The 23,910-nt window shown below is 41.3% G+C and overlaps 1 protein-coding gene across 2 annotated transcripts in view; it reads right to left on the reverse strand.

The window, feature by feature from the left end:
* The window catches only part of PRKAG2 (protein kinase AMP-activated non-catalytic subunit gamma 2), a 209,367-nt gene that overhangs the window by 125,500 nt on the left and 59,957 nt on the right, over positions 1–23,910 (reverse strand). For both annotated transcript variants that reach the window (XM_015653492.3, XM_015653503.3), the window contains exons 2-3: positions 18,057–18,128; positions 6,708–6,987 (exon numbers count right to left, since the gene is read on the reverse strand). In XM_015653492.3, the coding sequence (XP_015508978.1) occupies positions 6,708–6,987; positions 18,057–18,128 (352 nt within the window). The remainder of the gene's footprint in view (positions 1–6,707; positions 6,988–18,056; positions 18,129–23,910) is intronic.

Genomic DNA, 23,910 nt, shown 5'->3' on the forward strand with positions numbered 1-23,910 from the left:
GCAGCAGTTCATCAGCCTTTGGAGATGTTCAGATTGCAGTTTCTATTTCCCCTTCACGCCAGCAGCAGTCTCTAAAAGAGCAAATATAAAACTAAAGTCTTGTCCACACATCACAAGAAATAATAATTTGGTTGTTATTAAAAGGTTTGATTATTTGTAGTATGCTCCATATCTGAAACCTCACTAAAGAGACAGAAAATGGGGATGAATCTGGTCACAGATCTGTCCCATATTCTACAGATGAAAGTCAGAGACTAAAAAAAATTCCTTTTTCTTTTTTTCTTTCTTTATTTCCTTTTTTTCTTTTTTTAATGTTTGCATTTTAATCATTAGTAATTTAAGACAATCCAAAAAACGTTTCTTGCCTCAACAGAGAGGGGAGGAATATAAAAGCAAACTGGTCATACTCCCCCCATGCAGACAGCACTGACCATGGAAAACTAAGGTGAAAAGGGAAGCACATAGAAAGACATCTCCAAATAAACTAAGCACAATCACCATAGGCACGTTTTAACCAGACAAATCATCTGCTGCTGACAGCAGCAATCAGTAACTGGAGGAGAAATGGTGCTGAATGTGTCTGGTCTTTGGCCATGTGTGCAGCACCAGCTTAGCTGCAGCAATGCTGACACATTTTGTCTGCAAAAAGTCATTTTTCTACTGTAGATGAGACCAAAATTAACAATATTGGTCCCCTTGTCTGCCTCTGAGGGCAAAGCAAGCTTGAGAAAGGATGATTAGGTGTCCTTGCACACCAGAACTGGAGAATAAAGTGAGACAAACAGCTTTTTTCCTTTTTCCAGGTTTTATGGGATAACTGTGGAAGAGTCTACACCATCCTCCCAAGGTGGACCTGGACCAAGCAGCCCTGTCCTTCCCCAGCTTGCTCCCCTTGTCCTGCATGGTATTCACAGCCACAAATGAAAGCTGCCTCCTGCCCTTTCCCTCTGCATCCCACCTGCCTGCCCATTCAACATGGGAGAAGAACTGGAAATGGAGTGGCCTCAGCTGTTCAGAGTCCTGGTGCAGACTGGAACTGATGGGTCTCTGCAGTTGTTGTCTGAAGGCTGGGAGGCTCCAAGACCATGGGAGGAATGCATTGATTTAGCAAAGAAAAATCATAATGTAGATTGCACCAGCTGGCATGAGGAAAGACATCCCATTGCATGGTGACATTCTGCAGGAAAACATTCCTGAAGAGTAATGGTGAGAAATAGCTTGAGGAAAGGGAAGATAAAATGTCTCTGTCCAGCAGCCAGCCCTACACAAAAGCCTGTCCTGGGCTAAACCCTCTTTTCTGAAACCTGTCACCTAAATACCACAAATACAGAGTAAAATCCTGGGAGGGAATGAACTTCAGTCTAATGCTTGAAGAAAAATTTTAGCAGAGATCAGCCACAGTCCAAAGACCTTCAAGGCACAATCTGGCAGCAGTGTGGCAGGGTTTTCCCAATTTCTTCCCTGGGTTACTGCAAATGAGAGCTACTTGCTCCATCTATGGGTAGAAATTAGTACAGTCATAGGTTTTTCTCACAGAGGGCATCATCTAACCACGAGATGTTCTACAAGGAAATAAATTACTAGAATGAATAAGGTAAATGACAACCATGCTGTCTTGCTTCTCACAGTCTTTTGAAAAATATACCATCTGGATCATTATTGTGGGAGCACCAAGAATCTTCCTTATGGATTACTTTTGGCACCACAGTTAATAGTATTGACATTCAGAAGGAGAAAAAGTATTAAGAGGAAGCAGAACACTAAAACTTTGTATTAAAAACATTTCCTTTCTCAAGTGCAGTGAAAATTCACCATTCATGACTCAAATCTGACCACCAGCATCAAGGTGTTTCAAAGCTGTGTAATTTTCAATTCAATATTCCATAACCAGCTTTTAATTCTGAGATAAATTAATCTTTTGATCCCATGTGCCACAACTTAAAGCTTTAGGTCAATGGAAACCTTTTAATTGGTTTCCTTTGCTGGTAAAACTGACAGCATCACTAATGTGTCATGAGTATTGCTGTTACTTTAACCAATTGTTTCAGATGGGGAAGCAGCACTGGAAAGTGCTCAGATGTTCTTCAAATGAAGCACTCAGACCCATCAGAAAAGCTACATTTTAATGACTTAAATTTCATACAACCATCTACTTTTAGTAAAATATTCAGGGTGCTTGATTTTAGCCTATCTGCAGGGTTGCTCCCTGATTTCCAGTGGGTGAAATAAGGTTGTTTTCATTTCTACGCGTTCTGCCTGTGCAGGGAGAGCTCATGCAAGAAAAGTGTCATCTCCTGTGTTTCTTCCCAGTGCAGATCATCCTCTTGTGTTTACTTTGGATCACCTCAGTTTGCTTTACTGAGGTGTGTTAGTGCCTTCTCTTGGCATTACACCTCTCACAAAAGTGACACACATGGGAAGTGCCTTCCCACTGCAGCCAGGCCTCAAGGATGTCTTGGAGCAGCAGATCCCAACTTGTGCCTCATGAGAGCAGTTCATGCAGTTTTGAGCCACCTAAAACAAACTGGGAAGCAGTTTCATAATGCCAATTTTGAAATCACTTTTCATGACATCTCAAACTTCAACTTGCACCTCTTCACTCACCCTTTCCTCCTGCTGTCCCTGAAGAAACTCTGTGAAATCAGTGTCAGTTCTGTACATGCCTACTGCAAGCTACAGGTCATACTAATGAACTCAGATCCACTTAAAATGTAATTATTTTAATGTTCCATGGCTGCTCATGTGCCCACGCTGTTGCTGGTGGTACTGATTTTTCTGCAGAGAGCTTCTCAAAGTGAAGGGGCTGCACCAGTGGCCAAGCACACACCTCATCCAAAAAGGTCACTGCAGAGCCTCTCCCAGAGAGACCTGAAGGAGATTTTTTGCTAAGGTGGGATGATGAATATGAAGCCCCAAACAGAAGTTTACTGCTTCAAAGCTGTATTTATGAACTACCTGAAGTGGCTGGCAGCCAAGTATATGTTGTGGGAAGGTATTTTTTCTTTCAAGGAAAATATTTTGTCAGATCAGAGCTGTGGGGTTATGACCAGATACTGAACTGGGGTAACCAAAGGGAAGAGGCACAAAGATGAGCTCTTGGATATTGCTGAAAGCACAAGATGAGCAAAACCTTTAAACTCCCAGCCTGAAGTGGAAAGTATTTTAAGTTTCACATCTGCAAATCACTTTCTAGTTTGACATTGTCCTACCCTAGCTCTTCCTAAACTGTGTATATTCAAAAAGCAAAATAACTTAGCTGGGAAAAGAGCAACTACATGGGAAAGCAAGCACTGTGAATACCACACATAGTCTTTAAAATGAAAACAAGCTCGGAAGAAGTTGCTTCCAAGAAAAACAAGGAAAATGCAGAGTAACAGGTTAGTCTATGTTTTGAACTATGTGTGGGAGGAGGAAGTGAAGGGGAGACAGGGTATGTTATTTGAAACAAAGACTGAAGACTGCACCTACTTTCCCTCACATACTGCTCATGGTGACAGGAAAGGAGTGCAGCACAGACTTAGATAAAGTGCAGGACAAAAACAAACCCCAGGTCCCTGGGAACTTTTATCTGATGCTTTCTTTTTTTTTTTTTTTATATTTTTTTTTTAATTGCTGATTGCCTGGATAAAACACAGATTTGCCATAAACTCAAAGGGAAGACTCCAGTACAGAGTTTCCCAGAAGAGCCACAGCTGGGAGGGACATCTGCAGATCTCTGGTCTGATCCCTGCTCAAAGCAATGTTAAACTGGGATGCTCAGAGCCTAGTCGAGTCAATTTATTAAAATCTGCCAGGGCAGTAATTTCACAGCTCATCTGGACCCCTGCTGCCACACCAGACCCTCCAAGAACATTTTTTCCTACACGTTCCTGTCATTTCCCTCACTGACTCCTGCACTTTCTCTGCACATCCCTGAAGGGCCTGACACTGTCTTGTCATAACCCCATTAGGAAGCTGAAGACAGCACAAAGGTCTTCTCCTCCTTTTTATCCTTCCCCCCACACCACATGCTGCAGCCCCAATGTGATGGCCCTTTGCTGGACTGCTATGTCCCCATCTTTCTTGTACTGGGGAGCCCACAGCTGGACCCAGCACTGCTGATGTGTCTCACTAGTGCCAAGCAAAGGGGGAGGATGACTTCCCTTGCCCTGCTGGTGATCCTCAGAGTGCAGTCCAACAAAGAGTTAATTTTCATTTTAATGCAATTAATCCAGCACCAGCAGGGATGTAAAGACAGGCAAACACAGCAAGCCCAGCTGATCTCAATGCACTCACACTTTGAGAACTGATAAAACAACCTGAGTCCTATTCAATTTTAACACAGGTATCCCAAGCTGCTTGAGAAAATGGGATTTTAATCACATAGTTTGTGGCAATTTTGAGCAGTGAAGCATTTAAGCACCTTTAGAAATGTGGAGCCATGTGCTGTTTTAGCTTTTCTCTGAGCTCTTCAGCCCAGCATCTCTGCAAAAGTCTGAGGTGCCTGGTCTGAGGAGTGTCTGAGAAGTCTTGTCTCTCAGGAAATGCTTTTCAAGCCACAGAGAACTTGTTTTGAGTAGCACATAACCAATTAGCTTAGTCTTCTGTAGTACATGGGGTTACTCTATTTGCAAAGTAGCAGAATGCAGAAGTATTGCTTGTAAAAATATAATAATACAGCAGAAATGTTAGCCCATACTTTTCTGGAAGTCCTGAAAGGGTTTTGCTAAATAAAATCCTATCAAAGTTAATTAAATATAGTAAACTCTAAGAGTGTAATTCATTTCTGTCCCTTGTTTAGTACATCCTGAATAAAATCTACTTTAACATGGCAGTGAAGGGTAGGTGTCTGCATTAGATTCACTGTAAGACACCTAAATGCTGTGAAAGCATGATAAGAAATGTTCTATTTTTCAAAAAGTTGTGGAAAGAGAAGAGTTATCAATTTAAACACCAATTAAAATCAGCACACCCTTTCCAAGAGGCTGTCTCTCTTGCCTTAAGAACAAAAGACCACAAGCACCCAAGCCCAGTGTAATTCCTGCAATACTCCTGGAGCTGCAGGGTCATGGATATTTTCTGTTAGCTCAAATATAGCATGGCCCCATTCCAAGCCTGTTCCTGAGGCAGTGGTGTGACCTTATCAAAAGGATTTTGCTGACTCCTGGAAGATTCCTTAATTTAATATTCTGTTGTACCTAGCTAGGACTTAAATAGTGCTGGCTGCTTAGATAAGTTGATTACAAAGTCCCAGGATGGCTTTACTCTGCAGTCTAAATTGCTGCTATTCATGCAGCAGAGAGCCCTTTTCTGCATACTCCATCAGCAGAATACTGCCAATATTTAAAGGCCATATTTAAACCTCTGTGGACTAGCAAGGAGAGCTTGAATGGATTTTAATTATTGTGAAGTTTTAACAAGAGGGGAGCATAAAAAGCATTCTTGAACTTCAAGCAGGGATGAACAAATGTCCTTGAATAGATGTTTAGAGCCTTCTCTGAGTCTTTCAGAAACACTGACTCCTACTTTCAACCTCCTGATGGTGTTTTAGAGAGAAGCAAGGACTGGAAAAGATACCATTTCAATTAACCTTCAGCAGCACTTCTGATAGACAAAGAGAAAAATCCTGCATGGGTTTGTATTGCTGTGTTCTTGTGCACAAGACATTATTAAATTACCTGTTCTGATTAAAGTCAATGATTTTAAGAGAAATTCTCATAAAGAAAAATTATAAGGTCCTTCTCTACTATTTAAAATCACTGAAAACTATCAATATATTGCAGGAAGTACACAGCCCAACACAGGTATAGGCATGACCAATTCTGTACCTACATTGTCACAGAAGATTTGCCAACAATTTTTCATTATTTCTTCTGTTCACAGACTGAAAACTCACTGTGGTCTGACAATCCAGCAAGATATTATTCCTCTCTTTCCACTGTAACTCTGCTCCCTTCCCACAGCCACTAAACCCACATGCAGACCAGGTTTGGTTTGTTGACCAGCACTGGGAAACTTCATTCAGTAAGAAAATTTTAAAATGGAAGCACATTCTCAATCCTGCTCATTTCTGGGTTCTAGCTGTGTGTTAACAGCACACAGGCTGCTGAAGAGCTAAAATCTTAGCAAAGCTGTATATAGGAAAGTGCTCTGAGCCAAGGAGGTTTGCTATGCCTTTCATATTCTTGCAGAGGAGCTCAAATATCCCCTTCATGGTCATTTGACTGAAACAAATATAATTTATTCCCATCCAGAAAAGGTCACTTGCCCTTCCTACAATAGGGCAAATAAATATAAATTAAAAAACACATCTGAAATTCCCTTTGGGGTCTAGAGACCTTTGACACCTGAGTGACATCATGTCAGTGCCCACCTCCACCACACATCCCATCAATGTCTCCAGCTGTTCCCAAGTCCTGGCACTGATGTCCAACCAGCCTCGGTGAAACCACCCAGAAAACTCCCACTAACATGGACAAAGGATTTCTAAGCAAAGCACAGGAGTGTGATTTCCATCCTCAGCCCTGTGTAGGTGCCCCTGAGGTGTCCATGGCCCAAGTCACACCTCATGGCCAGCATGTCAGAAACCCACAACACATGGTCAGTGAAAGAGATAATGAACAATTAGCACATGCCTCATCTGCACTTACTTCACTACCGCAGGTAAAGAATGGGCCAAGCCCAGGGGTACCGTGTATCTTCCTGAAATAACATGAGCAATTTCTTACTTTTTCTTGATCTGGAGAAAAACTTGATGCCCCCAGGAGAGGTAGACGGGTTAGAATTGGGGGAAGACTCTTTGGAGGAGGACCTGAAGATCCCACTGAAGCTCATTCGGCGTGGGGAGCGTGGGGGAGACTCCTGGTAGGGGAAGGGGAACACTGTTTTGGGTGAGCCAGGACTGTGTTTGGATCTCACAGGGGCAGAAACGGGGCTGGAAGGTCGGTTCTGGAGCCCTTTTGAGAAAAGGCCTTTTGAAGGACTGCCGGCTGAGTAGCTTTCGTCCACCTGAGGAGGAGAGAAGAAGGAAGAAAAAAAAAGAAAAATCTCCATTAATTCAGTTCAGTTCAGGCCTCCAGGATTTTTGAACTTGTCTCAACAGAGCCAGCTCCTGTTTGCTGGGTGGATTAGCCAGAGTTCACCTTCCCCAGCATCTGCCTCCACTGACATGCAGGTGTGTGGATGCCACCTCTCTGGTCTCATGGTGCCCCCTGCTCCTAAAGACAGCCTGAATTTCACAAAAACATTTCAAGGTCTGCATACATCTTATTATCACACATATAATGCAGGACTTTGGTTACTGCTTTTATTTGCCACGCACCCCTCTTCCTTCCCTGCACAAATGAAAGATGACTGGCAATGAATTTATTTAAGGCAATGAATGATCATGGTTAAGAAAACACGGTGCCCCAAAGTCTTCCCCACGAATTTAAGCACCCACCCACACTGCTTAAATCTCCATCCCATGACGTGACTCAGCACAGCACACAAGTCCCCAAGTGCCTGACAGGCCTCCATGACACCCACCACAACCACAACTGTGGGATTGCAACTCCTACCCCAAAAATAGAGGAACCATTTTAGAGTGATGACACTCCTGCTAATTACCTGAGCTGGGATATGACCTTTCTAACAGCTGTATCCCTTTTGGGATCTGTGCAGCCTTTCTAGCAGTGTGCACTGTGCAGGCTCACCCAGAAAGGGGAAGAAAAGAACCCAGAAAAACAAACAAACAAAAAAAGAAATCAAGATTAAATTCTCCTCCCCTTACAATTAACAGAAGCTGACCCAAAATCTCTGTGGGATTTGCACGTGCCTGGGCTACACAGAGAGTTTATTTCCTTTTGGAAGAACAAAGTCATTCTGTGGGTATAAGGCTGCTGTTTTAGCTGGGGACATTTCTTATGAGTGAAGGGCTCTGTTCCTGGCAGAAGTCAGCAGTGGGTTTCAGGTCACCAGGGAATGCTTAAGCCAAGGCCAAGGTGGATGTGCCCTCAGCCCCCTGCATGCCTTCTCCTCTCTGCCCAATTACTCAACACAAACCAGGAGGGATGGAGCAGGCAGCAGCTCCTCCATGTGAAGGTGCCTCTTGATGTCTGTCAGTCCAGTTAGGTAAGGGCGTTGCTGCCATGGGAGTAATTTTAGGGGAAAATAGCATCTTTCATCAGGATGATTTGGATGAAAGGAAACCTCATAGGCACATATGCTCTCCCTTGGGTTGGTGAAGGGCTTGTGTGTATGAACCCAACTGAAAATGGTCAGCAAAGTTTAAAACCCATGAAAATAACTCCCTTTTCGAAACAGTGTTTATTCACAGCTCCAAAACACTTGTAGAAACATGTACAAGCAGCATAATGTCCAAATAGCTGCTCCCTCCAAGGTCCCCTTCGTGTAGTCCTTTCTGTGTCCTGCACATGCACTTTGCACCAGCTCCTCTTTCCACTTGGGATGGGGCAGAGCTGGAGCAGGTCCCGATGTGCAGAACTGCAGAAAGGCCTGCAGAGATCACAATCTCCCTTTTGGGAAGGTTTCCAATCTAAAGGGCAAGTGGCACCTTGTCTGGGAGATGGACACCAATAAGCATGGGTCACCAAGAGGGGCACAGACATGTGCCAGCACAGCCCTGGTTAGATGATGAATTCTGCTCTGTGTTCCCCTGCACAGTACAGAGATGGCTGACAGGAGACAGAACAATTATTTTTATAACTGCATTCCTGTTTTTGACAGTGTGGGCAAAAATGTCTCAAACATATACCTGTCCTTTTACAGATGAATTAGGGGAGCAGTTGCCCTCAAGGGGGAAATTTTTGAAAAAGATAAATCAATCCTAACTGAAGCATCAGCAACTACCAAAAGAAACAACAGACTCTGGACAGTCTCCACAAAAGTTAAAAAAAGCAATAGTTTCATGCTTAATGCAGTTGCCTGAGGACCAGGCTTGCCTCCTAGCTCTGTCACAGATTCTGTGTGCAATCTTGAAAACTCATTCCAAATTAAAAATCTATTCTGCCATGAGGATTGTATCTCCTTTATTCCTCTAAGGCCTCCACCACTCAGACTGTCTCCCAGTGAGTATATATCAAGAATAATAGGGCACAGTCCCTCAACTGAGACCTGGAATAATAACCACAATATAGGAAGTTAATAAACAAATTGCAGTTTTGTCATGGGTAAAACAGTCCTAAAGGGATAACTTTCTCATAAAAGCTCATTAACTTTACTAAAATATCACCTGTAAATCATCTGAGACTACTTATGCCTTGTTCTTTTCACAACTACACAGTTCAAGGAATAACCAAGTAGCACAATGGCACCTCCTCCTGCATTGCAATTTAAATAGGTCTGCTGCCAAGTCTAATGCCTGAAAGTGAGGAGTAAGAACATTTTCTATCTAATTTTAATCATGATGCAAATCTGCCACTGCTACTGTAGTTTAGCTGTGTTTCCAGGATGGTAAGTTCATTATATTTTTTCCTAAAGTGACAAGCCATGGCATTTATAAAGCCAAGGACCTCATTCTGGCACCATCCTTAATGCTTCATGTTATTTTTTTTGCATGCTTGTTTGGTTAAAATGACACAGATAGGAGACACTTCAAAACTGTGCTGTCCTTACACACTAAAGCAATTTTAGAGATGTAAAAATGTCAAACAAAAATTTGCCAAAAAGGTCAGTATTCCCTTGTACATGCAAGCCAGACACAAAAGCAAATTGTTCTCAAATTCTGAACAGAAGCAGCAGGGTGTTTTTATTTATTGCAATCACAACCAGTTGCCTTCTCTCCATCGTGCCAAACAAATGAATTAATTAATTGTCAGAGCACCAGGGCCACACTGCTAAATACACATGTGCATGCTACCAAATTAAAGGAAATTACTACATTGAATTCTTCCCCAGCCTGTTAATTACACATAGGTTACACCCACCATCACAGAGGGTAAATATGTGTGATTTTGCTTGGGGAATTACAACAGGATTGCTTGCTTAGAATATCATTTGTGGCTAATGGGTTGCAAGTTTTAAAAGATGATTAGGTGCTTCTGCAAGTAAAATCAGCAGCAACAGTTATCACAGCACATCCAAAAGTCATAAGGCAATGCTTATTTTCATGCCTCAACTGGGAATGCAGAAGAATCTTTGCTGTGGAATAAACCCCGTCAGCCCATGCAGACTCGGTGTGACAACATTGGCAGTGATGCTAGAGGCAGGTTACACAGCTAGATCATTCATCAGCCTGTTCTTCATGCTTTTTGGACTCATTCCCTGAAGCTATGATAGGCAGGTGGGCTGAAAACTCCCACATGTGCTTTGGAAAGATAACTAGTCCCCCAGCTGAGCTGTAGTAGCAGAATAAAAGTATTACACCCTGATTTCTCACATTAGTAAGCACTGTGAATCACTTTGTGTTGGTCTAGGAGAAGCTGTAAAGAGGGAAGGGGCAGAAATATGAAACACATCTAAAAATCAATATAAATGCACATGAGGATATGGCTTATTTTACCCCAAACAGAAAATTGGCCTCTTGGAGAGAAGGAATCCAAACACACAATGCAAGTACAATACTAATCAATGCACAAATAAGATCTAAAAAAAAAGTTTGAAAAATTCTTATAAGTACTAAGACTGTTCACCTAATGAAAACAAAACAAACCAAAACAAATAAAAAACCACAATAAAAACAAAACAAAAACCCAAAAACCCCCAACCATCCAACCAACAACAAAGCATTTCCTATGTTGGCTTTGTACAAAGCATATATGGGATCTTTGAGCTCTCTGCCCATCTCTGGACTCCTTAAACCTTAAAATTGGTTATGCTGGAGAGAAATGCCAGCCTCTGACCTTACACCTGCAGAGAACAGTGGAGCTGGAACAGGGCTAAATTAGCAGCTGGGTGATAGTGCCAGTGTAACCCTACCCTCAGCCTAGAGCAGTGTACTCCCCAGGGAGGTGAAGCAACAGAGCAGAGCCCTGCCCTGCATCAGATGCACCGGTTCTAGTGACCAACTGCACCTGTTCAAGGCTAAACTGGTTATCTCACACAGCACTGAAAAAAAATCTCCTGAAATGCTCTAGGTTGTTATCAGTTTTCATGCTTTGCAGCACAAAAGGATCCCCAGCTGGGGACCAGGGAGAGATTTTGCCCTCTTGTACACGCTAAGTTATCATAGGCATGTTTTGAAAATACATCCAGAACTACCCACTCTATTAAACAAAGCAATGAAACGAGACATGTGTTACAGTGTTTGGCATCTAGGAGACTTAGCATCCCATTTTTTGAGTGAAACATAAAGTGATAGTGGGGCATTTGCACAAGTCAAGCAGCTCTGAAAGATTTCACTACAAGGAATAGGATTATGAAAGCTGCCCCAGTCATTTCACCTGGATGACGGAATCTTTCTCTCTTCCTAATCTCTTCTTCCTTTCTCCTAGTCTAGCATTTGGCTCTGCAACAGGATTGTGCACAAACCCTTTGTCTTCAGGCCAAGAGAACACTCCTTGACCTCTTTTACTTGTTGCTCTGTTTAACATACATCAAGTGAACAACCTTGTATCTTGTGCTGTTAAGAATTATCCACCCTGAAGGTCATCCAGATCTTCCTGTACAAGATCCCTTTCTATGATTAAAAAACAACTTCCTTTGCATCTTCAACAAATTTAGTTACTGTGCTTCTGTTTTTTGTCTCAGCTTTACTGGCAAAGACCCAGGAGTGACGCTGGGGAAACCCCAGTGGTTCTGTCCCTCCGTGCAGCACTCATCCTTTCAATACCAACCCTTTCCTTCATCTGTTTTCTTACCTGGCTTGCAATTCTTCATCTTACTTCACAAGAAATACTGAAGTGCACTATACTTAATCACTACCATATGATAATCCCCAGTGCAATGGGCTAAGATAGCAAACTATCCATATTTCACCACAGACTGGTCTCTCGTCATCCTCACACCATCCATCTCAGCCCTGCCACAGGCAGAAATTTTCCCAACACTGTTATTTTCATTCCTTTGCTTTAGATTGGAAATCTGATCCCTCTTTTTTTTTTTTTTTCCCTCCAGATAAAGTCCTCTCTAAGAAGAAATATCTGGTCCCAGCCTAGAATTTAAGGAACACTGAACTGCAGGGGTGAGAGGTGTCCTGCCAAAGCTACATGCCCAGAAAAATGGATGAGCTCTGCTCATCTTCTCTGCTGAAAAGACCCTGACCATGGACAGGCAGAGACTGCTGGAAATCCAGGCACTGCCTGTGCTCCTGCCAGAGCATCTCTTCACAGCCATCGCCTCTGCTCTGCTGCCAAGGGTGCTCCAGCAACAGATCCTTGACTGAGCACATAGCCTTCCCCAGAGGATGCTCTCACTGAAAAATCTCTGCCTCTGCTTCGGTTTGTGGTGAATTTAGTTTAATTTCTCAGAACAGGATGAAAAAATATTGTGTCGAATACAAATGGGCTCAATCTAAATAGTCTTTCAAAATGCTTCTGAAATTAAGTGAAAGTTATAAAATGCTCCTGAGTTCTGTTCCCTTTTTCTCCAACCCTGAACAGTGAGGACATTTATGGAGCAGTATGAAGTTCTATTTGCTTTTACAATAGTGAGTTATTTGACCTTTATTTTGCCTCTTCACTTAAAAATTTTTTGAAAGGCAAGTAACAGAAAAGGAATTACCTCCCACCATCCTTGACAGGGACTGTAAACACAATTAGAGACAATACACCAGATAGATGTCTGCACTTGTTTCCTGCCCTTCCACTGAATCCCAACAAAAAAGCCCTTTGATAAAGTTAATTGGATGATTCTCTCATTCTGCTGGAATAAAAGAGCTCACAGAGACACAAGAGCTGACTTCATTAGACTGAAAGGTAATGAAGGACTTGCTCTCCCAGTGCTCACATTCACCACCACTGGTCCCCTTCATTCTGCATGAGCTGTACCAATCGAGATGGCATGGTATTTTACAGGGTCAGAGATGTCACTTCCCAAAACTAAAGTACAATGACACTTTCCCAGATTAAAATGCAGTGGGATGAGGCTGGCTGCTCTGGCAGGCTCTGAGAGCTCTGGACTACTGCACACATGGTCAGGGGGAGGTTTCCAGCAGTGAGCAGAGCTGCTCAAAGACAGAAAGCAGGTTTTAGGAAAGGGAAGAACAGGCTGGCTCCCTGTCCAATTCCTAATCCCTAAGTACATTTATTTTAAAGCAGGATAGGGAGAAGCTGTGCACATCACAGTGCAGTGGTTGTTATGCATGCCCTTGCCCTGGACTCCCTGCATCCACTGCAGATGCCAATTTGTGCCAAGGCTGTGGCACTATCCAGGACTTGCTCCCCATCTTCACTGCTCAGAAAAATTGACAGTTAAAAGACTCTGAAAAAAGTGAATCCAAAGGAGATTTATTTGCCAGTGAATGAGGAAGGAGGGGCTGAAGATGCAGATTTTTTTTTCTTCTCCTCCCTTATCCAGAGGTTGCTCATGCCATTCCCATGAGTCACTGGACAAAACAAAAACAATTCTGTGACCAGTAGCAGGACAAAACACTGCTTGGAATCCTTCAATATTGGGGTCACTCCCCCAATAGTCTGATTCTAGTTCACCAACTCTTCCCTGCATTGCTGATAGCAGAACCGTGAGTTAGTGCCAAACACAGAGCAAAACCTCTACTTTCATCCTATTCCTTCATTTGTACATTGTACATTTGTTCATTGAACCCAATCTAATCCTTTAACCACTGACTCACATCCAGAATCCACAAACAGCTGATTACCTATAGCTATTCTCAAAATCTAACCCAGGCTTAGTGAAAGACATCCCAAAAAGTCTGCATTAGATGCTCCTAGGTTTAACTGATCACAGTTTGGCCAAGTGAAGATGGGCTGTTTGTTTGCAAAATATGTTTTAAGTGAGTCATGTCATTCTGCATCAGAGTCTCTTGCTCAGAATTTATCACTCTCTCACCTCTCACTTTTGTATGAACCACAAATTGTAGCAGTAATGAGTCTGTCTGCCTTTCAAACCACTGATAAGGGATGATACAGTACAGCAACAGACAAAAACAAACAGACAAAAAAACCCCAATGTTTTGTCTGCCTAAAAACAAAATTTTCCATTGGTGAGTCTCCATTTATTTTAGAAACCAGGTTTTTATTCATTTACTAGGCTCCATGTTTATTCAGTCTCATTCCACTTTCTGAAACCAAAATGACTTGTGCTACTTTTCTATATAAGTGACACCAACGCTATGACATTTCTCAACCAAATTTATAATTTATAGTTCATTTAAACCCCCACATTTGTTCAATAAGAACAATTTACAATTAATTTCAATTCTAATGAGTCTGTTATAATAGCATTATTAATGAGCCAACATTAGGTATTTCATTGTTTTGCTCAGGGCTAATGTTTGACAAACCTGTACATTATCCTAATTGCAAACATCATAAATATTAACACAGTAATTGCCTTTTTTGCAGTCTTTTGAAACTTCATCTCTGCTCCATAATTTAGTCACAATCAACACTTGGCAGAGGAAACTCTGCCACTTCATTCAAGAGTGTTTCATCAGAGTTATTTGGATTGAATTTTAAAACATCTTACTTTAACAGCCTCTGCTTTAAATACGCTTAAGCTATTAATAGGATAGAGGTACCTTTGTAATATAAGATAAACATCTCACCAGCTTTCTCCCCACACAGAGAAAAGAATTTTTAATGCACACATCTTTTTCAAGCTTTGGTCTATATTTTTGTGACAATTCTGTTATTTCCATAAAGAAATGGATCAATATTATTCCTCAAATGTCTTTTCTCCCACCTCCTCCCTCCTTCATCTATAATTTTCTTGCTGACTCCTCATAAAGAAGTTTCCTGTGTAATTCTTTTTTCTTTTTGATCATTCACAAGCCTGGGCTTTAAGCTGAAGGTAATGGCTGTCAGTCTCCTGTAATTTCCACACCTTATCCTTTAAGCTACATTTGAAATGAAAGATCTATAAACATTCAGGGTGCTAAGATCTCTAAAATTGATAGAGCCATTTGGGTGCAGGGGGGCACTCCTCCCTGACTGCTGCCCTGCCACCCTGTACCAGAACTATTTTCTGAATGATGCTCCCAATCACTCATGATTTTCCAGGTCTCTAAACAGCCCCTCTTGCACTGTCATTTCTCAGGCTGAGGAAATGCAGTAAATCTGATTGCTTCTCAGTTCCCAGTTGTCCTTGTGTATTATTTCTGTCTTTAATGATCCTCTAAGGTCTCTGTGCAGGAAGGATTTAAGCCATTTCTGGAGTCCCTCCTTTGAGCATGGGGCAGTCAGCAATACCAGTTGCTTTAGACAAAGCTACCTACACAAGTTAAGGCATTTTGTCAAGCAATAAGAAGGGCAGAAATATCTGTCCCAGGCACCTTTCTCCATCACACCATGCCAAACATTTCTACATTAGATCCTTCACAGTATTATATTCTCCATCTTCAAAAGAGGACAGTGAAAACTATCCCTATCCTCTTCCTGCCATTAGTCATAAAGGAAAGAAGAATACATCATTTATAATACTAGACATATTAATGAGAAGTGATTAAGGCTGAACTTCAGGAAATGTGTGTCACTTTACCACTGCTGCCAAAAAATTCCTACGTGAACCTGAACACATAATTCTAGACTTGAATTTCCTAGCTGTGTAATGAGGTTTGTTGTCACAGGATAATGATTGAGAGACACTTGCATGGTAAACTGCTGAGAGTTTCTACGAAAAATATTAATTCCTTTTCTAAAAGCCTTTCAAAAAGAACAGAGAATTAAATTAATGGCATATTGGAAAGATGGGCTGTGAACTACTCTTGATCTATAGCCCAGGTGACAGAAGAGTTAAGTGCAGGAAGAGAGACATCCCTGATGAATTGCCTGTCTCCAGCATGATGAGTGAATGGAAAAAGCCAAACTACTGATGAAATACTGATTTTAATAGATAAAAGTTACACACCATACAGCAATTTCAAAGTTGAACTAAGAAAAACCTTCCTCCTTGAAGAGCAACTTGGGGATTTTTTAATGTATCAGCAGTAGAGACTGGCAATGTTCTAGTGAGAATGAAATAAAATCTGCAGTCTGATGCCACTCATCATTCACTACCAGCAAAAATCCCAAACTTCTCATTGAGTTAAATGACATATTGGATGATATGTGTGGCAATGGATTTTAAAAGGTGATCTGTATTTTTATCAGAAGTGGGGCACTTCTTACCATTCTGTTGCATGTGTTGAACAGAGCTCCAAGTATAATAGTAGAAAAAAACATGGGGTCTTATACACTCAGTCAAAAAGGTCAATTAAAAATACAACTTCAGATAGTAAGCCCCAGCTCTGTGGTTATTCCAAAGTCAGTCGCACTTCCAGAAGCAGAACTTGCCTCAGCATTCAGCAATGCTACAAAAAAAGAGGCAACTATTGAAATGTCCTTCCAGTTCTTCCAAGATATGAACTCATCTAAGGCCAGGTGGTGATCCAGGGTTGGACTCAATAATCTCAGAAGTATTTTCCAAAATAAATGAATCTGAGCTTTTGTGAAAAAGGAGTCCTGAGACCAGTTAGAAGAAAATGTCAGGATTCAGGAATGGTAGAGTAGAAGTCATTAAATGATATGAAATTCTGCACATCAGGGCAATTAGCCTTGGCATATTCTTTCCTCATGACTGAGATTCATGCATCTTTCTCACCTTACTTTGTGGAAAGAAGGTGATAAATGGAAAAATCAAGTTTTAGCCAGGAACCCCACCTTCTTCCAGCATGACTATCCCTTCCAAAAACATCACATTGTTCACATTATTCAAACCCTCCAAACAGGCACTTTTTGGTAACACTGTATATTTTAGCTTCCCTGGCACCCAGAACAGCTCCCCAGCATCAGCAACTCCTACCTCAGACTAAAAGGTCCAACACAGAAAAGAATAAGGCCAATATTATAAATGTATTCAATTGCTGATGGATTGCAGAAATCCTAAAACATCTGTCCTTAGCTGTGAGGTGCAAAGGAATAGGAATTCATGCTGTCAACAGAGCTAAGTTGTTATCATTCTAGATGCAGATCAGCTTCACTAAAGAGTATTTATTACTTTGCCTGCCTTGAACTAAACCTTCAGACTCTCTGCCACATGGCTAGTAGCAGGTTTAATGGTCCACAGCCTTGTAAATACTGTGACAAGTAAAACTGGTCTGCAGAGAATAGCTGAAGATCAGCTTGTGGGGCTCTCCATGAGTTGGAGGAGAATCCCTCTTTGCCAAGCCCAGAATGTGGCTGGTAGGAGATTCCATTTAGCAGACCAGCTTGTATTTGAATTCTTTGTTCAAATGAGGAGGCCAGGACCTGAAGATGACAGATCCCACCCACCATTTTTATTGCTTTGAAGATTGTGTAGGTGCTGTATAACCATTGCCAATGCCATCCATTGAATGTGCTGCCCTGATCCTTTTTAAAGCAAGCCAACTCTGTGGCTACATTAGCTTAATTTAATAGCATCAGAAAAACAAATCAATGCCTCCAGAAGGATAGCCTTGAGTTAATCCCACATTGAGGAGGAACTTTTCTACTTTGTTCACAGGAAGGCTCTACCACTATGGCTTCAGCAGATGAAGGCAGTTCATTTTTCCAGTGTCAAGGACAGAGAACAGTTAAACCCTCTAGGGAGAGAGTGCAGTCATCAGGAGGCAATTCCAGGAAAATCTACTAACAGCCACAGATTCCTCTTTGGGCAGCAGCACCTCAGGTCTTGTAAGGTAAAGATATTCCTTAGAATAGAGCTATGCAACATCCCCTCACTGATTTACAGCTGTGTTACACACAACACCTGCAGTATTTACAATACCACCAGCAGCTTGCATCCTCTGCAGGTTATACTGCACAGGCACTGTCAGGGTAAGGTCTGGATTTGCCTTAGTGCACCATTCTCAATGGGTTAATGGTATGGCAGGGAAGATAAAAACCCCAGGGTTTTATAAGCCTTAAAAATCATATTTATTTATAAGCCTAAAAAATCATATCATATTTCACAAGGGATTCAAGCACTGCAAAGAAGGGGAAGCTTTGGATATATCCTACCTTGCGAGAAGCATTTTTGTCTGTGCTCTCCACATCACCGTCCAAGAATGGCATGGCAAATGAGCTGAGATCCTGCAAGGACAGAGAAGAAAAGTTGATGTCTTTTATTAATGCCTTCTTCCTTCCATCAGAGCATCCCATGACTGAAACCCACAGTCCAGAATTCACTGCTTCACCCATAGTAATTGCTGGCAAGCAATAACATGGACTCTGATGGTTCTCCTCAGCTGTGAAACAATGCCAGATGTAAGTTACAAGTGAACAGGGAGCCCCCAGCAGCACTTGCACCACATCGCCATCAAAAACCACCTGCAGAGCCAAAGTCAAAAGTCCTGTGTTAAAACTTTCAAGAGGAGGTACTGAAATCCCACAGAAAAATTGGTAGGAAATTATAGTTTAAACACATCCACTTGCTCAGCAAACACCTGTCTTGTCTTTAGTAGGATGTATGATCTTAAAGAATATTTATGGCAATAAACACAACCTGAATGAAAGCATGTCAACGTTCTGAGAAGTATGTAACTGCTAAAGAAAAGACAGAGAAAACTGACATGGTGCTCTGGGAGGAAATAACCGATTCACTTGCACAAATGAGAGAAGCACCCACTTCTGCAGGACTGAAGACAACAAAGCCATAAGAAAAGCACACATGCTCATTTTTGACTAACAAAAACAAACTGCAATTATATTCCACCTCCTGCCGTCTGTTCTGTTTATGATACTTCATGTTCCAGCCACAGGGTTTTTAGAGCTCCTTTCTACTTTCATAAGGAAATTGTGTTAGTATCAAGTTTAGCATCTGTTTGATCAGAAAAGTACCTCATGAGAAATTCTGTGACCAGAAGCACGAGGTTGCCTAATGCTGTGTGCTGAAGAATTGAGTCTTGGGTCCTAAATGGTGCTCTAAATGTCAGGAATACCTCCTCAACACAGAACCTTCCAGATGCGAGGCATCACCCTTTCCATGCAATGATTCAGTGCTTCTCAACCACCACATCTGTATTCATTTAAAAGAGTTCAAAATATAAATAAATAGCAATTTCACGTAAACCTAATTTGTGATGAAACAGAGCTTAATTAAAAATTAGCACCATCCGTGAAGTCTGCAGGGCTTGCTTGTCTTCAGAATTCAGAGCAGCCACAGGTCTAATCACATCGCTTTGTGTAATCATATTAAAGTCAAAATATACTCAAAAATTTTGTATAACTCAGGCATAACTCTTACAAGTGTTTGAAAATATTCTGGTTACATAACGAGCAACAAAAATAAGGAAGAAATATTGAATTACTGGAACTGAAACACATGGGAATAATTCATGCCAAGTTGAAAAGGAACAAAAAAAAAAGCAGCCAGGCTTGGCCAAGCTGGCCTCAAATCATTAGGCCCCAAACAAATGTATTCCTGACAAATTTGTCTGTTCCCAGCCCTATCTATGCAGCACATTCAATGGGAACTATCTACAAAGCCCAACTATGCAACATCTCCTGCTTGCCTGGGCATCTGTTTCACATCACCTTTGTTTGCAAATAAAGACATAAGGAAACATCTCAAAACCAAAGGAAGAGATTAAAACTAAGATTAAAATTACTTACTCCATATACAAATTATTTAGCCATAAATGGCATTTATAAACACCACCAATATACAGATTACCCTTGTCATTATTATTCTTACTTCATATGCTACTACAGGGCTTAATTTAAGAATCTCTGTGAAGATATTTTAGAGCCTAATGAAAGTTATACAAAAACATATCCCCTCGTGTTTAATTTATCCAAAGGATTTACCAACATTTTCCTCTACCCATCTTCAGTAGTTCAGAAGCTGGAATCTGATGTGTGCTAAGAATTTTCCATTAAATAAATCAAGAAAATAACCTCTTTTGAGCTCCACAGATTAGTACCTCTATATTACTCCCTGGTGTAACTTCCAGGGAAGAAAGCAGCTGTTTAGGAAAGCTGGAGACTAGATGGCAGAAACTGGGTTGAAGGGGACACACATCTACTAACCAGGGTTGGAAAAGCTGTTCAGAAAATCTAGAACTGCCAGGAATGAAACCAAAATGTTTTATTTGAGCAGAAACCTCCAACATGAGGAGACAGTAGCTAGATACAACTATTTTTCTAGGAGATAAATTTCAGTTCTCGTTTACAATTCCAAATTTAAAGCCATATATATATTAAAGTCTGAAGTCTAACAGAATAATGAAATCCAGATGATAACTCTATTCTGATTTGTAGCTCTCAGATACTGTGGAGGTATTGTGACTTCATCTGTCTTTACATCCAGAACAAATCTCTACCTGTAAGCCAAAATAACTGGACCTGGAGCTTTCTGGGCAGCATGAGACCTTTTTTTTTTTTTTGTTAATACAGCACTGCTGAACATTTCAAAGTGGGTAATAATTGTACTTTTTGTACTGTGAAAAAGTCTATAATTGTAACTGCTACCTAACAATTTTTTAGTCTTTCATAGGATTCTATATATGAAAGCATCCATTCACAGAAGGAAAAAAATACATATATGAAATACCAGGCTACAAATGCTGCTTTCTCAATTCCAATTTGTTGGTTAAGCAAGGAAATATTAGGTGATTATTTCCCCATCATGAATATTTCTGCAGAATACAGTTAGATAACTATTTATTTCTTGTGTTCCTCTTCATCCAGAAACACATGTGATGATGCAGTTGATGATACAGCAACTCTTAAAAAAACTCCAAAAAAATAAACTGCTCCAGAAGTGTTGCAAAATACCACAGAACTCTTGACAGACCAATGGTGCAGCCCTTGCCCTTGTCACAGTCGTGACTGCTCTGATCTGATGCCAACAGATACACACAGAAGGCTTGCTCTGCCTGTGACTGGGGACTGAAGCTGCTCTTAGCTGTCTTGCTCTCCAACTCTGCTTTACTCCACTTGGAAACAGCTCCCTGGACAACCACATGGTTCTCAGAGACATTTAAAACTCCATCAAAGGCACACAGTGACGTCCTGGTAGGAGGAAGAGTCCTTCAGACCGCGGAACCCTGGCTGCAGAAGGGCATTGTGCTCTGCATCCATCAGTCCTGCATTGTATCCTTGGAGAGACAACTTCTGCAGAGACCACAGGCTGTGATCACCCCTGTACATGGAAAAAAAATAAGTCCTAGTGCTGCTAACCTGGAATTAAGAGTATGAAAAGCCTGTTTTGGAAGTTTCATTGGCTTTCCTGTCATGCTTGAGCTCCTTAGTCAGTCCTTCCATCACTCCACTCCATCTGACAGCCAGACATCACTCCCACCATCCTGCTAGAAAAAATGACCTCTTGAGCACTTCAGATTTACTTTATAGCCACAAAAGCTGCCTCAGATTTATTTTGTTTTCAATCCACTTTTATTTACAAGTGGTTGTCATGGCATCTCCTGTTATATTCACTGAAGAACACAGCCCCAGGGATAGCAAAGCTTCTCCTGGGGGACAGCAGAGCTGTGACACAGCAGAACCATGGCTCAGTGAGCTCCTGTCAGCAATCAGGCTCCCTCCTGGGGAGGGAAATCTCCCACACCACCTACCCAACAGGTGAGTTTCCAGTGCAAGTCAGGATTATTCTGTCTTCATTTGCTCTTATCTTCTCTACCACTTCTTTTCCTATTTTCTCTGGGCGAAAACCAGATATCTGGAAAGTCACAGATTCTTCATGCAAATTTCTCCCTCAAAGGTGAGACCAACTCTAGCAAGATTCTGGCCTAGGCTACCCCTACATCTAGAGGCTAATCCCTCTTAATTCCAGCCCCTTTTCCCCTGACATCCCTTGTATCAGAATATTTGGATTATGTGAAAAGAAGTAAGAATAAAATTTTTGTTCTTTTATATCCTGGGAAAACAAAGAAGCTTTTCTCAGAACTGTTTTGGAGAATAGGAAAGAAAACCACATTTGAGGATGCAGAAAGCAAATACATTGGCTGGCATAGCATAGTCAAATAGAAGGAGCAAGATCTGGTTAGCCAAACCATTTTTCACCTTTTCCAGCCAGTTTCACTCTTTCTTTCCTTACTGGGGAGAATTCCTGCCAAAAACGCTTGCCCAGACATGCTGGTCTGGAGGTTTATGCAGTTGGGAGACCTTGGTGTAAGAAGAGGGCTCCAGCAATTCTGTTGCAGAGGCTGCATACTTAAATAACAGACCACTAAGGCCTTGAATCCAGTAAACAACACAGAATAAACAGAATTCTTGTTGAATTATTGTTTAGTTTCATGGCTACTTTGGCAGCCAGGCTGATAAAGCTTCTCTGCAAGGGCTGAAGCCAAAGAGCCAGCAAGGGCTGGGGCATGCTGTGACTGACAACACAGACACCAATTTCCAATGTATTTTGGGTGGAAGCAGGACCTTTTTATGGCCCTGCTCAACAGTGTCCAAAATTCCAGGGCTGGGTATCAAAAGAATATTTCACAAACAGCTCCCTGCTGGCATCTTTTGCAACTGTCTATTCAAACATGAGGAATGGCTGTGAACAACATGGGGATGTGAAATTTGTGCCACGGTGGTGGGTCCCCATGAACACGGTCAACGTTTCAGGGGTGACTCAGGTCAGAAGAGCTTCCTGGTAGCCCCATAACCAACCTCTGCTGAAAGTCTGGGTTCCTCAGCTATAAACAGCTTCAGAGTCCTAGTGTGGGTAACATCACACAGTCCTGACTACGGGTGGTGTCACCTTTGAGGCATTCTTTTTCTGCCTCACTAAGTTCTATATATGTGCTAGGATACCACTGAATTTAAGGATGTGAAATGCCTGCCAGACATTACAGTTTCTTCTTACAACATAACTCAAGCAGAAGGTGACACTTTACTAAGGCAGTTTTCAATATAGGAAGACAGGTCCTTTAATAAAATAAACAAAGAAAACAATATATAGAGGAATTAAGCTGAGTGCTGACAAGAGCTCTGATCTCACAGAAGATTGCTAAAAGCTGCACTCCTCAGCATCACACCTTAAGAAAGTCTCCTCCTCTGCTGATACTACTGAGCTATAAGCACTTCAAGTATCCTAGCAAGGACAGAGAAGGTCAGGATTTTTATTAACATCAGCTGTGAACAGTTTATTTCATTTCATTCTGCACACCAGCAGATTTTTATAGATCAACCTTGAATTTTTACCTATGACAAGCCTATGTAAAACTCTGAATAGCAAATATGCTACATATGCTAATAGCCTGTGAGCAGAATCCACAGTTTGATCTCTGTGGAATAGAGGGTATAGCTTGGTAGATCTGCTTGAATAGAAAATTGTCTTTTTCTGAGAACAAGACTATCTAGAAGCCCGTGGGGATTTATTACAAATCTCTTCATTATTGCACAAGGAAAGATTCAAAACTGACATACACAGGAATTTCTGTCCTTTTGTTATTGTTGTTTTGATATACCAGTTATAGTAAAGTATAAAAAGACTTGCTACATTCCTTTATTCTTTTAGGAGGAGGTTGCTCATTGCTTTGCTTTTCTCACTCCCCCATGCCATCTAGACTGTAGCATGTGTTTTGGAGAGAAATATATAAGTTGTACTGTGAGACTGAGGATGCTGGTGACTAAGTCTCAGTATGACTCAATGGGAGTGGGCAGGAACAGATGTACAAAGCTGGTTGGGTTAGTGCAAGCCAGTTTGTACTGCACAAGGCTATTTCAATTTATTTGTTTGCTATTACTTTTAAGGCTGTTTGTATTTAAAAAAAAACAACAAAAACAAACAAACAAAAAAAAACACCAAAAAGACCAAACAAACAAACAAAAAAACAAAACAGCCCAATAAACAAAACAAAAAACCACACAAAAAACAAACATGTAGGTCTAGAGGTTTGAGGTGGTAGAAATAAGATAT

The sequence above is a fragment of the Parus major genome, chromosome 2 (assembly GCF_001522545.3).
Source record: "Parus major isolate Abel chromosome 2, Parus_major1.1, whole genome shotgun sequence".
NCBI lineage: Eukaryota > Metazoa > Chordata > Aves > Passeriformes > Paridae > Parus > Parus major.